The sequence below is a fragment of the Symphalangus syndactylus genome, chromosome 18 (genome assembly GCF_028878055.3).
Source record: "Symphalangus syndactylus isolate Jambi chromosome 18, NHGRI_mSymSyn1-v2.1_pri, whole genome shotgun sequence".
Classification (NCBI taxonomy): Eukaryota; Metazoa; Chordata; class Mammalia; order Primates; family Hylobatidae; genus Symphalangus; species Symphalangus syndactylus.
Window position 1 is genome coordinate 30,343,669 of NC_072440.2, and position 19,404 is coordinate 30,363,072.

The window sequence follows — 19,404 nt, forward strand, 5'->3', positions numbered from 1 at the left end:
AAACAGGCATTTGCTATCAAAAGGAGGGACTATTTGGGAAACAGGCATTTGCTATCAAAAGTAGGGAAAACAGGCATTTGCTATCAAAAGGAGGGACTATTTGGGACACTAAAATGGGCAATAGGGAGTGAAAGAACTGAGGGGGAACGTCATCAAAAAAGACAGAAAAGGCAATAAACATCTCTGGTTGGGGAGACAGAAAGCTTGTAAATTAGAAATACAAGAGGATTGAAAGAAACCTTAAACTACTTGGTAATCTGTCTAAGGCTCGTTGGCTGGAGGCCAGTGTTAAGAGGGCTTTAGGCTACCAACACTTGCCACTAAAAGTCTAGATGATCTGCTCTCTTACCTTCAGCAAACTATAATTTTAAAGATTTACACACATGGATACGGCCTGCAATAGCATGTTTTTACTTTTAATCCTGCTTATGGTCAGAAAATATTCTGATTTCCTACTATGTCTTAGGCCTAGGCAAACAGTATCTGACCTAGCTCTAATTCTTAGAGCAGAACCAAAATACGTGACATTTTTTTAAAAGTGACATTTTATTTCCATTTTAAGACTATGTGATATCCAACAGATGTTAAAAATGTAAAAATTTCTTACTTTTACAATATAGAATTTTCCCCAAAGCTCTGAAGAGAAACAGAGAAACATCTTTGCCACCAATAGCTTGGACCTCTAGATTTTCAAAAACCCTATCAGGTTTTTTTCTTCGTTTTGATTTTGACAGCACAGCATCCGATTTTAAAGACATTCCTTTTTTCCTTGGCCATAAGTTGTTTTCTCCTGAATAATATACATCCAAGTGACAATATTTAAATTAAAATATGAAAATTAAAACTAAGAACACTTCAGATATAGTTACACTAAATATTCTAATTAAAATATGTTTTCCTAATAAACAAAAATTATAAATGACATTAACTGAGTCAGAATCCTCTTTGGGTTACTAACATTAAAATGGAATAAAGTATTATCTGAAAGTTATTTCATAATGCAGATTTCAAACTTTCACATGCACAATAGCACAATCTCTAATATAGGCTGACATTCCTGATCCAAAAATTCAAACTCCAAAATGCTCCAAAATATGAAACTTGCAGTGCCAACATGATGCTCAAAGGAAATGCTCATTGGAGCACTTTGTACTTCAGATTTTCAGATGAGGGATTTTCAATTCGTATAATGCAAATATTCCAAAATCTAAAAAAAATCTGCAATCTTTTTATTTCCAAAAATTGCAAATAAAGGATATTCAACCTGTACAGTCACATCGCCTTGGTTTCTCATCTTGTTATGTGCAAGGTACTGTTCTTGGCATGTGATACATATGAATTTAATCTTCATAACAATCCTGTGAAGGGAGAATTTTTTTTTTTTTTTTTTTGAAGATGAAGTCTCGCTCTGTTGCCCAGACTGGAGTGCAGTGGTGTGATCTCGGCTCACCACAACATCTGCCTCCTGGGTTCAAGTGATTCTCCTGCCTCAGCCTCCTGAGCAGCTAGGATTACAGGCGTATGCCCGGCTAAATTTTTGTATTTTTAGCAGAGATGGGGTTTTACCATGTTGGCCAGGCTGGTCACGACTTCCCAACCACACTAATTGGCCTCCCCAAGTGCTGGGATTACAGGCATGAGCCACCATGCCTGGCCTTTTTTTTTTTTTTTTTGACACAGGGTCCAGCTCTATCACCTAGGCTGGAGTACAGTGGCACAATCATAGCTCACTGAAGCCTCAACCTCCAGGCTCAAGTGATCCTCCCACTTCAGCCTCTCAAGTAACCGGGACTACATGCACCACCATACTGGCTATATATATATATTTTTAATTAGAGATGAGGCCTCGCTATATTGCCCAGGCTGGTATCAGACTCTTGAGGTTGAAGCTTTCTTCCACCTCAGTCTCCTATAATGTTGGGATAACAGGTGAGAGCCACTGCACCTGACCAATTATTATTAGACAGTTAATGAAATGAGATACAAAGAGGTGAAGTCATTGGCTCAAGGTCATCAGTGAGTGAATGACTGGAATCCAGGCAGTCTGGTTCTGCAATCTATGTTTAACAACCTCTCTATTGATGTTGAGAGTATCCAATTTATGAATATGCATGTGATCAAATTTCTTGGGTTTTTATTTTTTTTCCTTAATTTTTTTGTAGAGACAAGGTCTTGCTATGTTGCCCAGGCTGGTTTCAAACTCCTAGGCTCAAGTGATTCACCCACCTTGTTGGCTTCAGGCATGAGTCACCATGCCTGCCCCAAGTTTCATTTTTAAGTCTGCTATTTAGAACTGAAGAGTGCATGGCTTAAAAGATACCTCGAACAGCAGAAAGAGCACAGGATCTGGATTTGAATCAAAGTACTGTCTATCTCATCAGGTTGATATGAGAATTAAATGAAAAAAACATAATTGCTAACATAGTTCCTGGCCCACTCTTTGATGTCAATTGTCAATGTTAAGCATTAAGTAGTCTGCTAAATGCCTTCTGAAGGAGGACTATGCAGTAAACTATGATCATTACAGTAAAAATGTAACTCACTGTCATTAGTGAAACTATCTTTTAACATCTTTCTACATATTAACAGTAAATTTATTAAACATAATCTCATAAATTTATACTTTTTAATATTAACAGGAAATAAATTTATTAAACATATCTCATAAATTATTATAAAAATAATTTCAGGCCAAATGCAGTGGCTCACGCCTGTAATCCCAGCACTTTGGGAGGCCGAGGCGGGCGGATCACGAGGTCAGGAGATCGCAACCATCCTGGCTAAGACGGTGAAACTCTCTCTCAATTAAAAATACAAAAAAATTAGCTGAGCGTGGTGGCAGCTGCCTGTAGTCCCAGCTACTCAGGAGACTGAGGCAGGAGAATGGCATGAACCCGCGAGGCGGAGCTTGCAGTGAGCTGAGATCATGCCACACTCCAGCCTGGGTGGCAGAGCGAGACTCCGTTTCAAAATTAAGTAATAATAATTTCAAAAGTAAACCTACATCAGCACAGTATTATTAAACTGATTAATGGCTGGCCATTTATTGAACACTTAATATGAATCAAGCACTGTAAGAAGCACTCTATAAGTATCACCTCACATATTCTTCATAGAACCCTAAGAGGTAAGTGCTCACATAAAAGGTGAGAAAACAGAGGCACAGAAAGATAAGAGTCACTTGCATAGGCCTATATAACTGGTAAGTGGCAGAGGCAGAATTTTTATCCAGGAAATCTCGTTCTAAATTAACTTTGAAAGGTAAACTATCTCAAACAGAAACAAGGATATATACTACGACATATTCATAGAAGGGTATGTATGCATGTGCACATATTTAATTTTAAGCCACTGTCTCAATGATAAAGAAGGATAAATAGGTATAGACCAAATGTAAGTTAAAATGTTTGATTTCATTGAATGAATTAAGTCAGTCACCTATATAATGCCACATGACTGTATCTTCCATAGTTACCTTTTGAAGAAGAAAACTGGAGGCTGTTTATTGCACTTCTGATATCACCAGAACATCCTTGACAGAGCAACTCTAGAGAAGTTTTGTCAGGCACAGTAATTTTTCCTCCATTCTAAAATAAGAAAATTAAATTTAAAAAAAAGTATTTTCTTAAAAATAACAACAAAAAACCCCAACCTATTTTCTAAACTTAATTAAAGTAAATTAGATTCTTTTAAATTTAAATACTAAAAAGGGCACGGTGGCACATTCCTATAATCTCAGCAATTTGGGAGGCTGAGGCAGGAGGATCACTTGAGCTGAGGAGTCTGAGACCAGCCTAGGCAAGGTAGTAAGACCTTATCTGTACAAAAAATCAAAACAATTAGCTGGGCGTGGTGGCATGCGCCTGTAGTCCCTGCTACTTGGGAGGCTGAAATGGCAGGATCACTTGAGACCAGGAGATGAAGGCTGCAGTGAGCTATGATCTTGCCACTGCACTCCAGCCTGGGCAATAGAGCAAGAAAAAAAAAATTATCTTAAAATAATAATAAAAAACTAAAAAGCCTTCATGCTAAACACTGGTCTATGAATGGTACAAGCTTCAATGACTTATTACAGTTTAAGGTATACTTTCAGGAAATATTAAATACTGTATTATTTTACTTTTTCACTTTGACCAGGTTGTATTTTGAAGTTTTTACTCTTTCTCACTACGTACACACAGATATATAACAACATATATGTGTACACACAAAAAAACCCTCAAAATGCAACAGAATGTGATAAAATTAAATATACACAAAATAATCTAACAAATTTATGAAATTTACATGAAAATTCCTTTACTAGGGTTTTCAACACATTATACAGTCTGGTGAGGATGAAAAAGCCACAATTACACCAATTATTTCTTCCTCTTTTTTAAACCAGAGTCACTTGAACTAATCAATTCACTAAAAAAAAATTTTGTTTTGACACAAGGTCTTACTATATCACACCTGGGCTGGTCTTGAGCTCCTAGGCTCAACCAATCCTCCCACTGCTGTCAGCCTTTGTAGCTGGGACTACAGGCATGCACCATGGCTCAATTTGCAGTTCTCATGCTTATAGTCGAGAATGTAGATGTTTTTTTAGAGACAGGGTCTAGCTCTGTCCATGACAGACTACAGTCATGTCATCTAGATCACTGCAGCCTCAAACTCCTAGGCTCCAGTGATCATCCTGTCTTAGGCTTCTGAGTAGCTGGGACTACAGGAGCACACCACCATGCCCAGGTAATTTTTTTTTTTTTTTTTGGGATACAGAGTTTCGCTCTTGTTGCCCAGGCTGGAGTGAAGTAGCACAATCTCGGCTCCCTGCAACCTCCACCCCCTGGGTTCAAGCTATTCGCCTGCCTCAGCTTCCTGAGTAGCTGGGATTATAGGTGCCTGCCACCACACCCGGCTAATTTTTGTATTTTTATTAGAGATGGGGTTTTGCCTGTTGGTCAGGCTGGTCACGAACTCTTGACCTCAGGTGATACACCTGCCTCGGCCTCCCAAAGTGCTAGGATTACAGGTGGGAGCCACTGCACCTGACCCATTAAATATTTTCAAAACACTAATGGCATAATAATTCATCACAGTAATTGCTTCCTATATTATTGGACTCAGTTTGTTTCTCATTTTTCACTATTAATATCTGTTATTTATTGTTAGGTGCTCTACACTAACGTGTTTAATCCTCAAAACAACCTCTCCCTTGGAGATTTCCCTCAGTTCCTGTGGTCCTAGCAGTGCAACAAAAATTATGTTTCATGCAAGATTTGCTTGATTTATACCAACAGGATTCCCTAAAACCATGACGCTGGGAGCAGAAGGTCCATCAGTTTTTAACATCATCTTGATTTGAAATATAGAAAAAATGACGTACTAAAAGTGAAAAGAAGCTGGGCACAGAGGTTCATGCCTGAAATCTTAGCACTTTCAGAGGCCGAGGAGGGAGGATCACTTAAGCCAGGAATTCAAGACCAGCCTGGGCAATACAGGGAGACCCTGTCTCTAAAAAAAATTAAAAAATTAGCCAGGCATGGTGGTACCAGCCTGTAGTCCCAGCTGCTTGGGAGGCTGAAGTGGGAGGAACACTTGAGCCCAAGAGGTCGAGGCTGCAGTGAGCCATGATTATGCCACTGTAGTCTAGTCTGAGCAAAAGAGTGAGACCCTGTCTCCAAAAAAAAAAAAGTGACAACAGCTGTATATGAATGTAAATAGCCTTTACAATACTGAAGTGTATCTTTGAAAATGGTTGATGATAAATTTTATGATACATGTTTTTCACCACAATTTAAAAAAATGTGAAAATTAAAAAGTGACAACAGGACAACAGGAAGAGTTGAATTGTTGATAACTACCATACCTACATGCCAGAAAACATTTTCTTGCTGATAGACACAATTTAGAACAGTAAACCAAGCAAAGAAAAAATTTACCTCAATGTGAAAGTGAAAGTTTAATAGTAGAAAAATGTTAAAGATTTTTAAAATCAGTATTTCCTATATTTGCTAAAATGACATGCCTTATGAGTATAATAAAATGTTTTAATTCTAAAAAATTAAAATAATACTCCTTCAGTTTACATAATGTTATTTAAGCTAGGCTTTCTATAATTATCAGTAAGGTTTAATTAATCAGAGACTTACCTTGTTAGCTTCTATAGTCACTATTCGATTAAGAAATTTCATCATAATTGTTGGTGCCACAGGGTTGAAACTAAAAGTTTTATAAAGAAAGATAGCAGTTAAATGATTAATTTAAAAATAGAATATGTATGAGACCTTTATAAGCAGAAATTTCTTTCTTACCTAATATTTGAGATAGAACACTCTTCCTGAATTTCTTTGGGAAACAATAACCTTTGATTATTATCTCCACTGAGACTGTCCGAGATTATAAATATAAGAGGACATCGACCAATCCTCACATACTTCCTAAAATAACAAAATACAGCAATGTTGAAATTTAAGCCACTTCTCATTTAATTTGGAGTTTTAGAATACTTCACTGAAACCTACCTTAGAACTTCATGTAAAGTATGAGAATCCCGATAAAACTGGTTAGGTAAATCCTATTGAAAATAAAAAATAAATAATAGTATAGATTTATTCCATTGCAAATTTATTTTTCAAATTTATATTTATTGAGATAGGCAAAAATATATTTATTCAATGTATTTTAAACAGAACTTTCATAGAAATGAAAGGAAACATGAAATAGATGATAACCCAAACAGTAATATACATCAATGGGGATCCCAATTTTTAGACAAAATTTCTTAGGGTTGCTTTCCAGTTACAGTATTTTCACTAGGAAGCAATTTTCCAAATTTCTCTTTTGTTTTTCTATACTTAAATCATTAAAATTTATAACATTCCTTATCCTACAGCTATTCCATTCAAGTTTACTAAAAGAGACATTAGGTTTCTACTATTACAAAGCCTTTGTGTTGTACTTTACCAATATCACTACTATAGAGACAGTTAACGTTATCATGTAAGATATATCTCACAATTGTTTAGTCAATAACTGCAGCAAGATTTTAAAAGTTGGCTGGGTGTGGTGGCTCACATGTGTAATCCCAGCACTCGGGAGGCCAAGGCGGGCAGATTACCTTGAGGTCAGGAGTTCGAGAGCAGCCTGGCCAACGTGGCAAAACTCCATCTCTACTAAATATACAAAAATTAGGCCGGCCTGGTGGCAGGTTCCTGTAATCCCTACTACTCGGGGGAGGCTGAGGCATGAGAATTGTTTCAACCCAGAAGGCGGAGGTTGCAGTGAGCCAAGACCGCACCACTGCACTCCAGCCTAGGGGTTAAAGTGAGACTCTGTCTCAAAAAAAAAAAAAAAAAGATTTTAGGCTAGGCATGGTGGCTCACGCCTGTAATCCCAGCACTTTGGGAGGCCATGGCGGGCATATCATGAGGTCAGGAGATCAAGACCATCCTGGCTAACTCGGTGAAACCCCGTCTCTACTAAAAAATACAAAAAATTAGCCAGGTGTGGTGGCGGGTGCCTGTAGTCCCAGCTACTCGGGAGGCTGAGGCAGAAGAATGGCGCGAACCTGGGAGGTGGAGCTTGCGGTGAGCTGAGATCGCGCCCACTGCACTCCAGCCTGGGTGACAGTGACACAGCAAGACTCCGTCTCAAAAAAAAAAAGATTTTAAAAGTTGTCCTTACTTCAACCAGAATTATCTTCTTATCAGTTCTCAGATCATCTCCAAGCATTTGTAACTTGTTATACTTTGTCGCTCTTAGTAGAAACTCTTTGAAAACTGCTATCTGAGACTGATAGGGAAACATATGGAAGCTTGATTCTGAAAGGAAACACATAACCACTTTTATTTTCAACAAATTATATACATTAATATTATACATCTGTATGTACACACACACATACTTGATGCATCTCACAATACTGTTGACTGTTTCCTAATTAGGAAAAATCATTTAAATTTAAAATAGGATATTCCTTTCAAAAGACAAGAGTCAACATGTAGCCAGGCGCAGTGGCTCACACCTGTAATCCCAGCACTTTGGGAGGCCGAGGTGGGTGGGTCGTTTGACCTCAGGAATTCAAGAGCAGCCTGGGCAACATGGTGAAACCCGGTCTCTACAAAAAAATACAAAAATTAGCCAGGTGTGGAGGCTTGTGCCTGTAGTTCTGGCTACTTGCAGGGCTGAGGTAGGGGTTGGGGCTGGGGGGGTAATAGCTTGAGCCCAGGAGGCGGAGGTTGCAGTGAGCCAAGATTGTGTCACTGCACTCCAGCCTGGGTGACAGAGTGCGACCCTGTGTAATACGGAGTTAACTGACCTAAGAACACAGCTGTCAGTATAACATTCATATAATTGGTAAAAATATTTATGACTGTGGCCTACCCAATGAAGAATCTCTAAATGAGTTCAAGCCTATAAATGAATTACCTTCAGTGATAAGGGTTTGGTTTGTTTGTTTGTTTTGAGATGGAATCTCGCTCTGTCGCCCAGGCTGGAGTGCAGTGGCACAATCTTGGCTCACTGCAACCTCCACCTCCCAGGTTCAAGTGATTCTGCTGCCTCAACCTCCTGAGTAGCTGGGATTACAGGAATGCACCACCACGCCTGGCTAATTATTGAATTTTTAGTAGAGACAGGGTTTCTCCATGTTGGTCAGGCTGGAGTGATAAAGGTTTAACAACAAAAACAGAATAACTGATTAGTGAACTTGAGAATGAGGGAAGCTCTCTGAAGACACGTTTCATATTGAAGACTGTTTAAGTTAAAGCTTATCAGACTGTCAAAAGTAATGCTACTATTTAGAAAGCAGTAAAAGCCAGATGCAGGAACACACGTCTGTAGTCCCAGCTACTCCAGAGGTTGGGTCATGAGAATCCCTCAAACGCTTAAGAAGTTCATTCTAGACACCATAGTGAGACTTTGTCTCTTAAAAAAATAAGAATAATAACGGGCTGGGTGTGGTGGCTCACGCCTGTAATCCCAGCACTTTTGGAGGCTGAGGTGGTTGGATCACCTGAGGTCAGGGGTTCGAAAACAACCTAACCAACATGGTGAAACCCCATCTCTACTAAAAAATACAAAAATAAGCCGGGCATGGTGGTGGGTGCCTGTAATCTCAGCTACTTGGGAGGCTGAGTCAGGAGAATTGCTTGAACCCAGGAGGCGGAGCTTGCAGTGAGACAAACCACTGCACTCTAGCCTGGGCAACAGAGCAAGACTCCGTCTCAAAAAAAAAAAAACAGTAATAGTAATAATAATAATAAAGAAAACAGTAAAAGCCCCAGCAGGATGGGATACTAGCAGCACAAGGGAGTGCATTAAAGAAGAGTCCAGAGAAGGGATTTTGAGGAACACTCCACATTAAAATAAAATTATACTTCTACAGAACACTTTTCCCTTCAAAATGGCCTAGGAGATTTGGCTATCCCTAGTTTCACCACCTAGAGTTGCAATATGGAAAACTATGAAAGATAAAAATGAAGTGCTAAGGTACATAAGCATATGCATGAACTTATAACGTATTACATCTTTAAATTGGTACTACTGCCACGCATGGTAGCTCACGCCTGTAATCCCAGTACTTTGGGAGGCCAGAGGCAGGTGGATCGCTTGAGGCCAGGAGTCTGAGATCAGCCTGGCTAACATGGCAAAACCCCATCTCTACTAAAAATACAAAAACTAGCTGGGTGCGGTGGCACATGCCTCTAATCCCAGCTACTCAGGAGGCTGAGGCATAAGAATAGCTTGAGTTTGGGAGGCAGAGGTTGCACTCCTCCAGCCTGGGCGACAGAGTGAGACTCTGTCTCAAAAAAAAATAAAAATAAATAAATAAAATTGTTACTATTATCAATTTTTAAATCGTTATCTTAAGGCCTCCTTCCAAATTCCAAAGACATCTTTGCCTTTTGCTTTCATTTGATATTGTTCTAACAGGTACTTACTGATCTAAGCTATCTTGTTGGGGGGCAAGTTCTTTTTAACACATCTTAAGGCTTGATTTAACAAATAAAATATCTTAGTTAATACTGTCTAACCTCCTAGCCAGATCTTAGAAAAAAAGTAGATAAATAATGCAAACAGAAGAATATGTTAACAAAAGTTAAGACTTAATCTTCAAAAAGTTCCATTCTCTTCCATTGGAGACATGCTTTCTTTCCTTCTCCTGAAATAACTTTTATTTATTTATTTTTTGAGACAGTGTCTCATTCTGTTGCCCAGGCTGGAGCACAATGGCACCACTATAGCTCACTGCAACCTTGAACTCATGGGCTCAAGTGATCCTCACACCTCACCCCTTGAGTAGTTAGAACTATAGGTGCACAACACTATACCTAGCTAATTTTTTTATTTTTGTAGACAGGGTTTTTGTATGTTGAAAGGGTCTTTGTATGTTGCCCAGCCTGGTCTTTAACTCCTGGCCTGAAGCAATCCTCCTGCCTCAGCCTCCCATGTGAGAGCCATCACACCTGGTCTGTGAAATTCCATCCCTCTGAAAGCGAGATGTATGGGAAAAAATGCACTCATAGAACTTTATCTGAAAGCTCCCTTAAGCACAGGTTTTCCCCACTACTTCCACTACCTTCACAGCAAATCTTACCAGTATTAAACATCCCCTTGAAATCATCTTTTTGGAAGTCTGGTAAAACTGGATTAGCCCACTCTTGTACTTGAATACCATACTCCTTTGATAGTATTTTTATGGTCGCTGTCTTTCCACATCCAGGAGGACCTGTTATTAATAAAATAGATCCACCCTAAAATCAAATACAAATATCAATTAAAAACCAAAATCATTGGAATGCTAGAATATTATTTCTGACTTTTCATTCTAAATATTATTTACTTCTATAAATATTTGCACATTAAACTTCATAATAAATAAAATAAAATAAAATAAAAATAAGCACATTAAACTTCATAATAATGCTTGCTGGAATAAACCAGCTTTATTTTTTCTTTTTTTTAAATTGCCTTTTTCCCCTCTTTTCCATACAAAAACATCTGCAAATATGGAAACAAGAGAATCTTAATTCTTCAACTCTAAATTCCCCTTCTGATAATTTCTCAATTTTTGCATTATGTCCCTCCCAAGGACTATTTAGTAGCCAAATACTAAACTTTGGCTAAATTAGGGAGGTGATGTCTGAAACAAAGATTTTTAGAGGTTACCAGAACTCATAAAATTTATTCTTTTTTTTTTTTTTTTTGAGACGGAGTCTTGCTCTTTCACCCAGGCTGGAGTGCAGTGGCGTGATCTCGGCTCACTGCAAGCTTCGCCTCCTGGGTTCATGCCATTCTCCTGCCTCAGCCACCCGAGTAGCTGGGACTACAGGTGCCCGCCACAACGCCCAGCTAATTTTTTTGTATTTTTAGTAGAGACAGGGTTTCACCATGTTAGCCAGGATGGTCTCGATCTCCTGACCTCGTGATTTGCCCGCCATGGCCTCCCAAAGCAGTGGGATTACAGGCGTGAGCCACCGCTCCCAGCAAAATTTATACTTAATATAGACATCTCATTGGATGATATAATTTACTGTTATACAAATACAATATTCTTATGGAAAGACCCCAGTTTGGTTATTAGATTCTTTCAGAAATGCATATTAAGACACATATTTGGGAAGAGCACGGCAGCTCCAGCATTTTGGGAGGCTGAGGCAGGCGGATTCCTTGAGCCCAGGAGTTTGAGACCAGCCTGGTCAACATGGCAAAACCCTGTCTCTACCAAAAAAAATACAAAAAATTAGCTGGGCATGGTGGTGTGTGCCTATAGTCCCAGTTGGTCAGGAGGCCGAGGTGGAAGAATCACTTGAGCCTGGGAGGTGGAGGCTGCAATGAGCCAAGATTGTGCCACTGCACTCCATCCTGCACATTAGAGTGAGATCCTGTCTCAAAAAAAAAAAAAAAAAAAAAAAAAAGGAAAAAAAAGAAACATATTTACCAGAGATAGGACTCTAACAAGAGACTAGAGGTTACGGATCCCAGTAACATTCCCTCGCACCATAAATTTGATTTAAAAAAAAAAAAAGTTAAAGCTACAGAAATATCAAAAGATTTCCTACATACAATGGTAGGCTATAATTCTTGCTTGTTTTCCTTTAATAAGAATCTATGTACTTGGACAAAGAGAGCCTGCCCCACTTTTGAAAAGGGCAGTGCATGACTTATAGCGCTGTTCACCATGAGTTCAAATTATATGGATCAACAATATACAGTCATGCGCCAGATAATCAATTTTCAGTCAATGATGAACCACATATAAACAGTAGTCTCATAAAATTATAATGGAGCTGAAAAATTCCTAGTAACAATAATGCAAAACATCACTCACATTTGTGGTAATGCTGGTGTACACATACCTACTGTGCTGTATAAAAGTGTTACATGTATATCTCATTATGTGTAATACATAATGCTTGATAATTATAATAAACAACTATCTTACTGGTTTATGTATTTACAGTGCCTATCTTTATTACTAGAATCTACTTGTTCTTAAAAAAAAAAAAAGTTGGCCGGACACGGTGGCTCACGCCTATAATCCCAGCACTTTGGGAGGCCGAAGCAGGCAGATCATCTGAGGTCAGGAGTTCAAGACCAGCCTGGCCAACATGGAGAAACCCCGTCTCTACTAAAAATACAAGAACTACCCGGGCGTGGTGGTGCACTCCTATAATCCCAGCTACTCAGGAGGCTGAGGCAACAAAATCGCTTGAACCCGGGTGGTGGAGGTTGCAGTGAGCCAAAATCGCGCCACTGCACTCCAGCCTGGGCAACGAGAATGAAACTCTGTCAAAAAAAAAAAAAAAAAAGTTAACTATAAAACAGCCTCAGGCAAGTCCTTCAGGACGTACTGCAGAAGAAGGCACTGTTGTCATAAGAGATGACAGCTCCTTACGTGTTGTTGCCTCTGAAGACCTTCCAGTGGACGAGATGTAGAGACGGAAGACAGTGCTATTAATGATCCTAATCCTGTGTAGGCCTAGGCTAATAGGTGTGTTTGTGTCTTCATTTCTAATGTTAAAAGAAGCTTAAAAAATTTTTTTAAATTAATACAAAGAAAGTTTATAAAGATATAAAGACAGAAAATATTTTTGTACAGCCATACCATTTATTTGTGTTTTAAGCTAAGTGTTATTATGAAAGAATCTAGAAGTTTATAAAGTAAAAATGCTACATAATGTCCTTCACGTGGCCTTTACAAAAAGTTCCAGTAAGTGAAGGTTATTTATTAAATAAAAAACTTTTTAAGTTTAGTGTAGCCTAAGTGTACAATGTTTATAAAAGTCTACAATAGTGCACAGTAATGTCCTCAGACTGTCACTAACCACTCACACTCACTGACTTAACCATCTTCCAATCCAGGCTCCATTCATGGTAAGTTCCCTATATAAATGTATAATAGCATTTTTTATCTTTTATAACCATGTTTTTACCAAACTTTTTTTTTTTTTTGAGACAAAGTCTCTGTTCTGTTGCCCAGGCTGGGGTGCAGTGGCACGATCTCAGCTCGCTGCAACTTCCGTCATCCGGTTTCAAGTGATTCTTGTGCCTCTCATATAGCTGGGACTACAGGCACACATCACCATGCCTGGCTAATTTTTGTATTTTTAGTAGAGATGGGGTTTCACCATGTTGGCCAGGCTGGTGTCGAATTCCTGACCTCAGGTAATCCACCCACCTCGACCTCCCAAAGTGCTGGGATTATAGGCCTGAGCCACCAAGTTCAGGGCCGGGGCCTTTTTACTGTACTTTTTAATGGTACGCTTTAGGTATGTTTATTTACACATATAGTTTATTTACACATATAGTTCCCACTGTGTTATAATTGCCTACAGTATTCAATACAGTAACAAGCTATACAAGTTTGTAGCATAGCAGCAAGAGGCTATACCATATAGCCTAGGTGGAGGTTTGTCTAAGTACACTCTATGATATTCTCACAAAAATGAAGTCACCTAATGACACATTGTTCCCAGAATGTATCCCCATCAGTAATTGAAGCATGACTGAACATTAAATAACTTTAAATAAAAACACATATAAAACAAGGCTATATATTGATGGGTTGACAAAAATATTACCAGAGGTTTGCAAAAACCTAATTTAGTGTTTTTCTTAGAAATAATGGTTCAGTATTTGCTAATTCAGCAACTTTACAGAACATAACTACCTTGAATAATGAGAACTACAATACCAGACAGATCACTTCTTTACAAAGAAAAAGAGGCCTATGCACAGGTATTATACATTTTTCTCATGTAATAATATACTTAAGTGCCTGTTTTCTGACAGACTGGGTATAGCCACATAGCAAGTTTCCCTTCCAGTAAGAGAACTAGGAGGTAGTTTCTTATCAGGACATTATAACGTGAAGAATTTTGTTAATCCCATATGTCTACACTGTAACAGAGTTTTACTGAATTTTGAAGGAAAGAAGCTGTCCTGAAAAACTAAACTCTGCAAATATTTGGTATATTATATTTAAAATAAATTTTGAAAAGTAAATTTAGTTTGCCCATTGATAAATCTAGATCTTACCAATTTTTTTGAATAAAGACGTTTTCTAATTACTGACATCACTGAAACTTCTGTAAAATAAAGGGTAAGTGATTTGGGCCAGGCATGGTGTGGCTCATGCCTATTAATTCTGACACTGTGGGATGCCAATGTGGGAGGTCTACTTGAGGCCAGGAATTCAAGACCCGTGTGCGCAACACCATAAGACCCCATGTCTACAAAAAAATTTTTTTTTAAATTAGCCAGATGTGGTGGCACACGCTTGTAGTCCTCAGCTACTCAGGAAGCTGAGGTGGGAGGACTGCTTGAGCCCAGGAGTTCAAGGCTGTAGTGAGCTATGACAGCACCTCTGCAATCCAGTTTAGGCAATCGTCTCTAGCAAGACCTTGTCTCTAAAAAATTAAATAAACAAATAGAGTATATGATTAAAGTCCAACTCCTTAGGGGGAAAACTTTTGAAACCATAAAGAAAATACTTTTCCCAATACATATATACGTATATACGTATATATATATATACACACACACACACATATATATATGTACATATATACCTAAGTTTATCCAACTGGTAGAATAATAATAGTAACACCAATGTAGGTTTATGACATGATAATGTTTATACTGACAGAGTATTGTTAAGTGAGAAAACACAATGGACACTGAAAAATAAAAACTATTAGCTGAGCTGACCAAAAACAAATCAATAAGAAAAAGCTTGGATATAAGAGGTGTGTCAGATAGACTGCCCAAAAATCTGTATTCGGAAACGAGAGATGAGATTTCCATGAAACATCAGAGGAATACCAATGCTGACACTGAAAATCCATCTTAAATTCATGATCTTATCCCTAAACCAAAAGGTTTAGATCCACAGGCCAGAAAGAAAGGAGCCTGGTTCAAGAGAGAAGGATTGGCTAGGTGTGATGACTCACACCTTCAATCCCAGCACTTAGGGAAGCCGAGGCAGGTAGATTACCTGAGGTCAGGAGTTTAAGACCAGCCTGGCCAACATGGTGAAACCCTGTCTCTATTAAAAATACAAAAATTAGCTGGGTGTGGTGGCGAATGCCTGTAATAACAGCTACTCGGGAGGCTGAGGTAGGAGAATCGCTTGAACCCAGGAGGCAGAGGTTGCAGTGAGCCAAGATCATGCCACTGCACTCTCGCCTGTGTGACAAAGCAAGACTCTCTCTCGAAAAAAAAAGAGAAGGATCTGTTACCATCAAAGCAACTAAAACACCAACTCCTTCATCTCAAGGTCGAAAACTTAAGGAAAGACCTAATGTAAACAATGGACTCTGGGTGTTAGTGATGTGTCAACGTAGGTTCATCAGTTTTAACAAATGTACTACTCTGGTGAGGGAAGGTTAGTAACAGGAGAAGGCTATGCATGTGTGGGGGCAGGGGATATGTGAGACATCTCTGTACCTTCTACCCAATTTGGCTGTGAACCTATAACTGCTCCAAAAATAAAAGTCTATTTTTTAAAAAAGGAAAAGATACAAAACTTATCCTGCCTTTCTAGTTGAAAATGTATTTCAAGGTAACTAAACAACCCTAGCTAGTGATGGCAAACTTTTCTTTGTAGAAAAATGCCAGTAATAACTGTAGAAATAACAGAACTATAAGAAAGTCACTATTGTACAACTCTAATAAAATAAGTGATTCAGGCAAGGATTGAAAAATTGAAGCTACAGCACTTAGGTGGACGACTGATGGAGAACTGGGCACTCACATGCTGCTACAGTATCTCCCCATGGATTATGTGCCAGTTGTGAGGGGAAGTTACTCTACAATGAAGATTTTTGACTTTCATCTCTTTAATCTAGTGACCAAACTTAAGACAGCAGGAGAACCACAAATACTTTCCAGTTTGACACCCTATACAACACACAACATGACTTTTATTCTTGCAAAAATGTTCAACTTGAGTCTAATCAAGCCCTTGATTCAAAATTTCAGGTTATAGGAAATGCAGGACAGAAGAACAAGTTAATCATCATTAGGAGGAAACAACCTAACAAATCCAGTGTGAGACTTCTACAAGTCAACCGGCCTGGTCTCCTTCATAAGTCAGTGCCTTGGAGAAAAGAAAGGGTTAGTAAACTATTACTAGATTCAGGGAAAAAAAAAAGGCCTAAGAGATATGACAACCAAATGCAACGTGTGATCCTTGATTACATCCTGTTTGAAACAAACCAGCTACAAAAGACATTTTGGGGACAAATGCAGAAACGTGAATATGAATTGATCATTAGACAGCATTAGGGCATCCTGGTTAATTTTGTTAGAGAGAATAATGGTATGCATAATTAATTAGGAAAATCGTTTTTTTAAAAAAAACACAGAGACATACTGAAGTATCTAAAAGTCTAACTGAAATGTCACAATGTTTATAATTTACTTTAAAATACTTAAGGGGCAAACAATGAGTATATTCTGTATATATATTTTTATTATTCTATTTTCTTTTATGCTTGAAAAATCTCAAAATAAAAACATTTAAAAAGCGAGACTGATGGAAGGAGAGAATATTCTACCTTGGGGGTTCAAGGTAATTGTGCAGTAAGGAAGTGAAACAAAAAATATCAGTCTAAAATAAATAATGACTGTTTTTGGCTATATTTAGTAGAGAAACTAACATGTAATTTGCCTGCTTTCCTCAGCCTGAGATAATTTGATGTGCTAAATACACTAGTACCCTAATTGGTTTACTGATTCTTTATGCTAACAATAAGACATAAAGAAAAAGTTACAAATAAAGGGAAAAACTCAAAGTCTCTGAGTCTTTTAGTCAAGTTGGAAGTAGTAAAGTCAGGAAGCTTTCTTTTTCACTTTTTGTTTTGTTTTGCTTTTTACGGTTTTTGGTATTGCTCTGTTGCCCAGGCTAGAGTGTACTAGTGTGATCACAGCTCACTGCAGCTTCCATCTCCTGGGCTCAGGCGATCCTCCCACCTCAGCCTCCCAAGTAGCTGAGACCAGAGGCATGCACCACAATGCCCAGCTAATTAGCTGTAGAGACAGTCTCCCTATGTTGCCCAGGCTGCTCTCGAACTCCTGGGCTCAAGTGATCCTCCCGCCTTGGCCTCCCAAAGTGCTAGGATTACAGGCATGAGTCACCATGCCCCACTAGGGAGCTTTCTACTGGAGGAGATCTAGACTTATTTTGAGCAAAATCATCATAAAACTTTAACTTCTAACAACACACTGTAAATCAGAAAAATATTTGATGTTAAATATTTAAAAACACATTTCTTAGTTACCTGTTTTGGTTGCCTTTCTAAGACTTGAGCTTTTAACCAGGTTTCAACTTCTTCAATTTTCTTTTTATGCACAGCAAGTTCATGCTACAACAAAAATTTCAAATTTAAAACAAAACTTCTTAACTGAAGATTTTTTGGTACATCAGCACATACGAACCGAAGCATTAACAAAAAGAAGTAGCAAATCAGTAACAGTCTATATAATAAAATGATCCTTCTGATTATACTTGAATTTTTATACTATTATGGAAAAATTATATTCTTAAGTTGATACCTCTGTATGATAATTTTGGCAAATTTGCAGTTATAACATTTTTTAAAATTCAGAAATACATTTTGAGAAGGCAGTAGAGAGTAGTATTACATTTAGTACAAAAATTTTTAAACAGATCAATTCTATGTTGGGATTAAATTAAATCTAAGACAACTAATCATACAACTTTAGAATAACTATTGAGAAAAATCTGAGCCTTGGAAAATAAAAAAATCCAGAATTTTTTCTAACACTTAGAAAGATTCTTATGAGTAAAAAATCTGAAAATGTACATCCCTCTGCTTCCCATCCACCCTTATGCACCCTGAAATTAAATTATGTAGATATGTCTGCATGCTTTTCAGTACCTGAGTTTCTGGTTTATATTTATCCACCCATGGTTCATTTTCAGACAGATATTCTTTTGAATTTTCTAAACCATAAATCTGTTCTAAGGAAGATAGTTTTCCTCTTTTTCTCACTGGAAATCTGCTACTTTCTAATGTAGAAGGCCCATTTTTTCTTCTATGACTTGAGTTATTCACACCTAATGATGTGGCAGTAATAGTAGAGATGCCTCTACACTCGAGAAAATCATCAAACGATGGGTCAACCCAGTCTGTTACCTGAAAAAAAAGAAATCATGTAAATATAATCACATTTTCTCCCATCTATTCCCCCAAATAACTGAACTACTCTGGAAACAACATATTCATAAATTTATAACCTTTAAAAAAATTTTTTTTTGAGACAGGGTCTCACTTTGTTACCCAGGCTGGAGTGCAGTGGTACAATCTCAGCTCAAGCAATCCTCCAGCCTCAGCCTCTTGAGTAACTGGGACTATAGGCATGCACCACCATGCCCAACTAATTTTTTTGTATTTTTTGTAGATATGGGTTTTTGCCATGTTGCCCAGGCTGGTCTCAAACAATTCTTGGGCTCAAGTGATCCTCTCACATCAGCCTCCCAAAGAGCTGGGATTAAAGGTATGAGCCACCATACCCGGCCTAAAAATCTTACAAATTAACTCTTTTCAAATAAAACTCTCTCTGTAATAGTTGTTTTTCTACTTTACAGTAAGTGCAAGTGCATACTTGTCTACTTGACCTTAAAGGAGTAAAGAACACAAACTTATTTTTATCAATTGTAACCTTCCCAGCATAAACACTAGAATGATTTTTTTGACTCTCTGTAGGATTGAAACATATTAAAATTACCTATTAAAAAAAGCAAAACAAAATAAACAAATGATAATATTTTAACAGAAATAGCAATAACACATCTGCCTTGGCCAGGTTAATACATGCACAAACTAAGAACCATTTCATACATCCAAATAATCCGTATCAGCTTGAAGACTTAGTGAAGATATAGGCCAA

At 38.0% G+C, this 19,404-nt stretch overlaps 1 protein-coding gene across 9 annotated transcripts in view; it reads right to left on the reverse strand.

Moving 5' to 3' along the window:
- RAD17 (RAD17 checkpoint clamp loader component) overlaps nt 1-19,404 on the reverse strand; it is an 84,956-nt gene that overhangs the window by 23,677 nt on the left and 41,875 nt on the right. For all 9 annotated transcript variants that reach the window (XM_055252996.2, XM_055252989.2, XM_063623179.1 and 6 more), the window contains 9 exons: nt 18,393-18,650; nt 17,772-17,855; nt 10,583-10,739; nt 7,669-7,805; nt 6,507-6,559; nt 6,297-6,422; nt 6,135-6,204; nt 3,476-3,587; nt 608-790 (listed from right to left, as the gene is read on the reverse strand). In XM_055252996.2, coding sequence (XP_055108971.2) covers nt 608-790; nt 3,476-3,587; nt 6,135-6,204; nt 6,297-6,422; nt 6,507-6,559; nt 7,669-7,805; nt 10,583-10,739; nt 17,772-17,855; nt 18,393-18,650 — 1,180 coding nt within the window. The remainder of the gene's footprint in view (nt 1-607; nt 791-3,475; nt 3,588-6,134; nt 6,205-6,296; nt 6,423-6,506; nt 6,560-7,668; nt 7,806-10,582; nt 10,740-17,771; nt 17,856-18,392; nt 18,651-19,404) is intronic.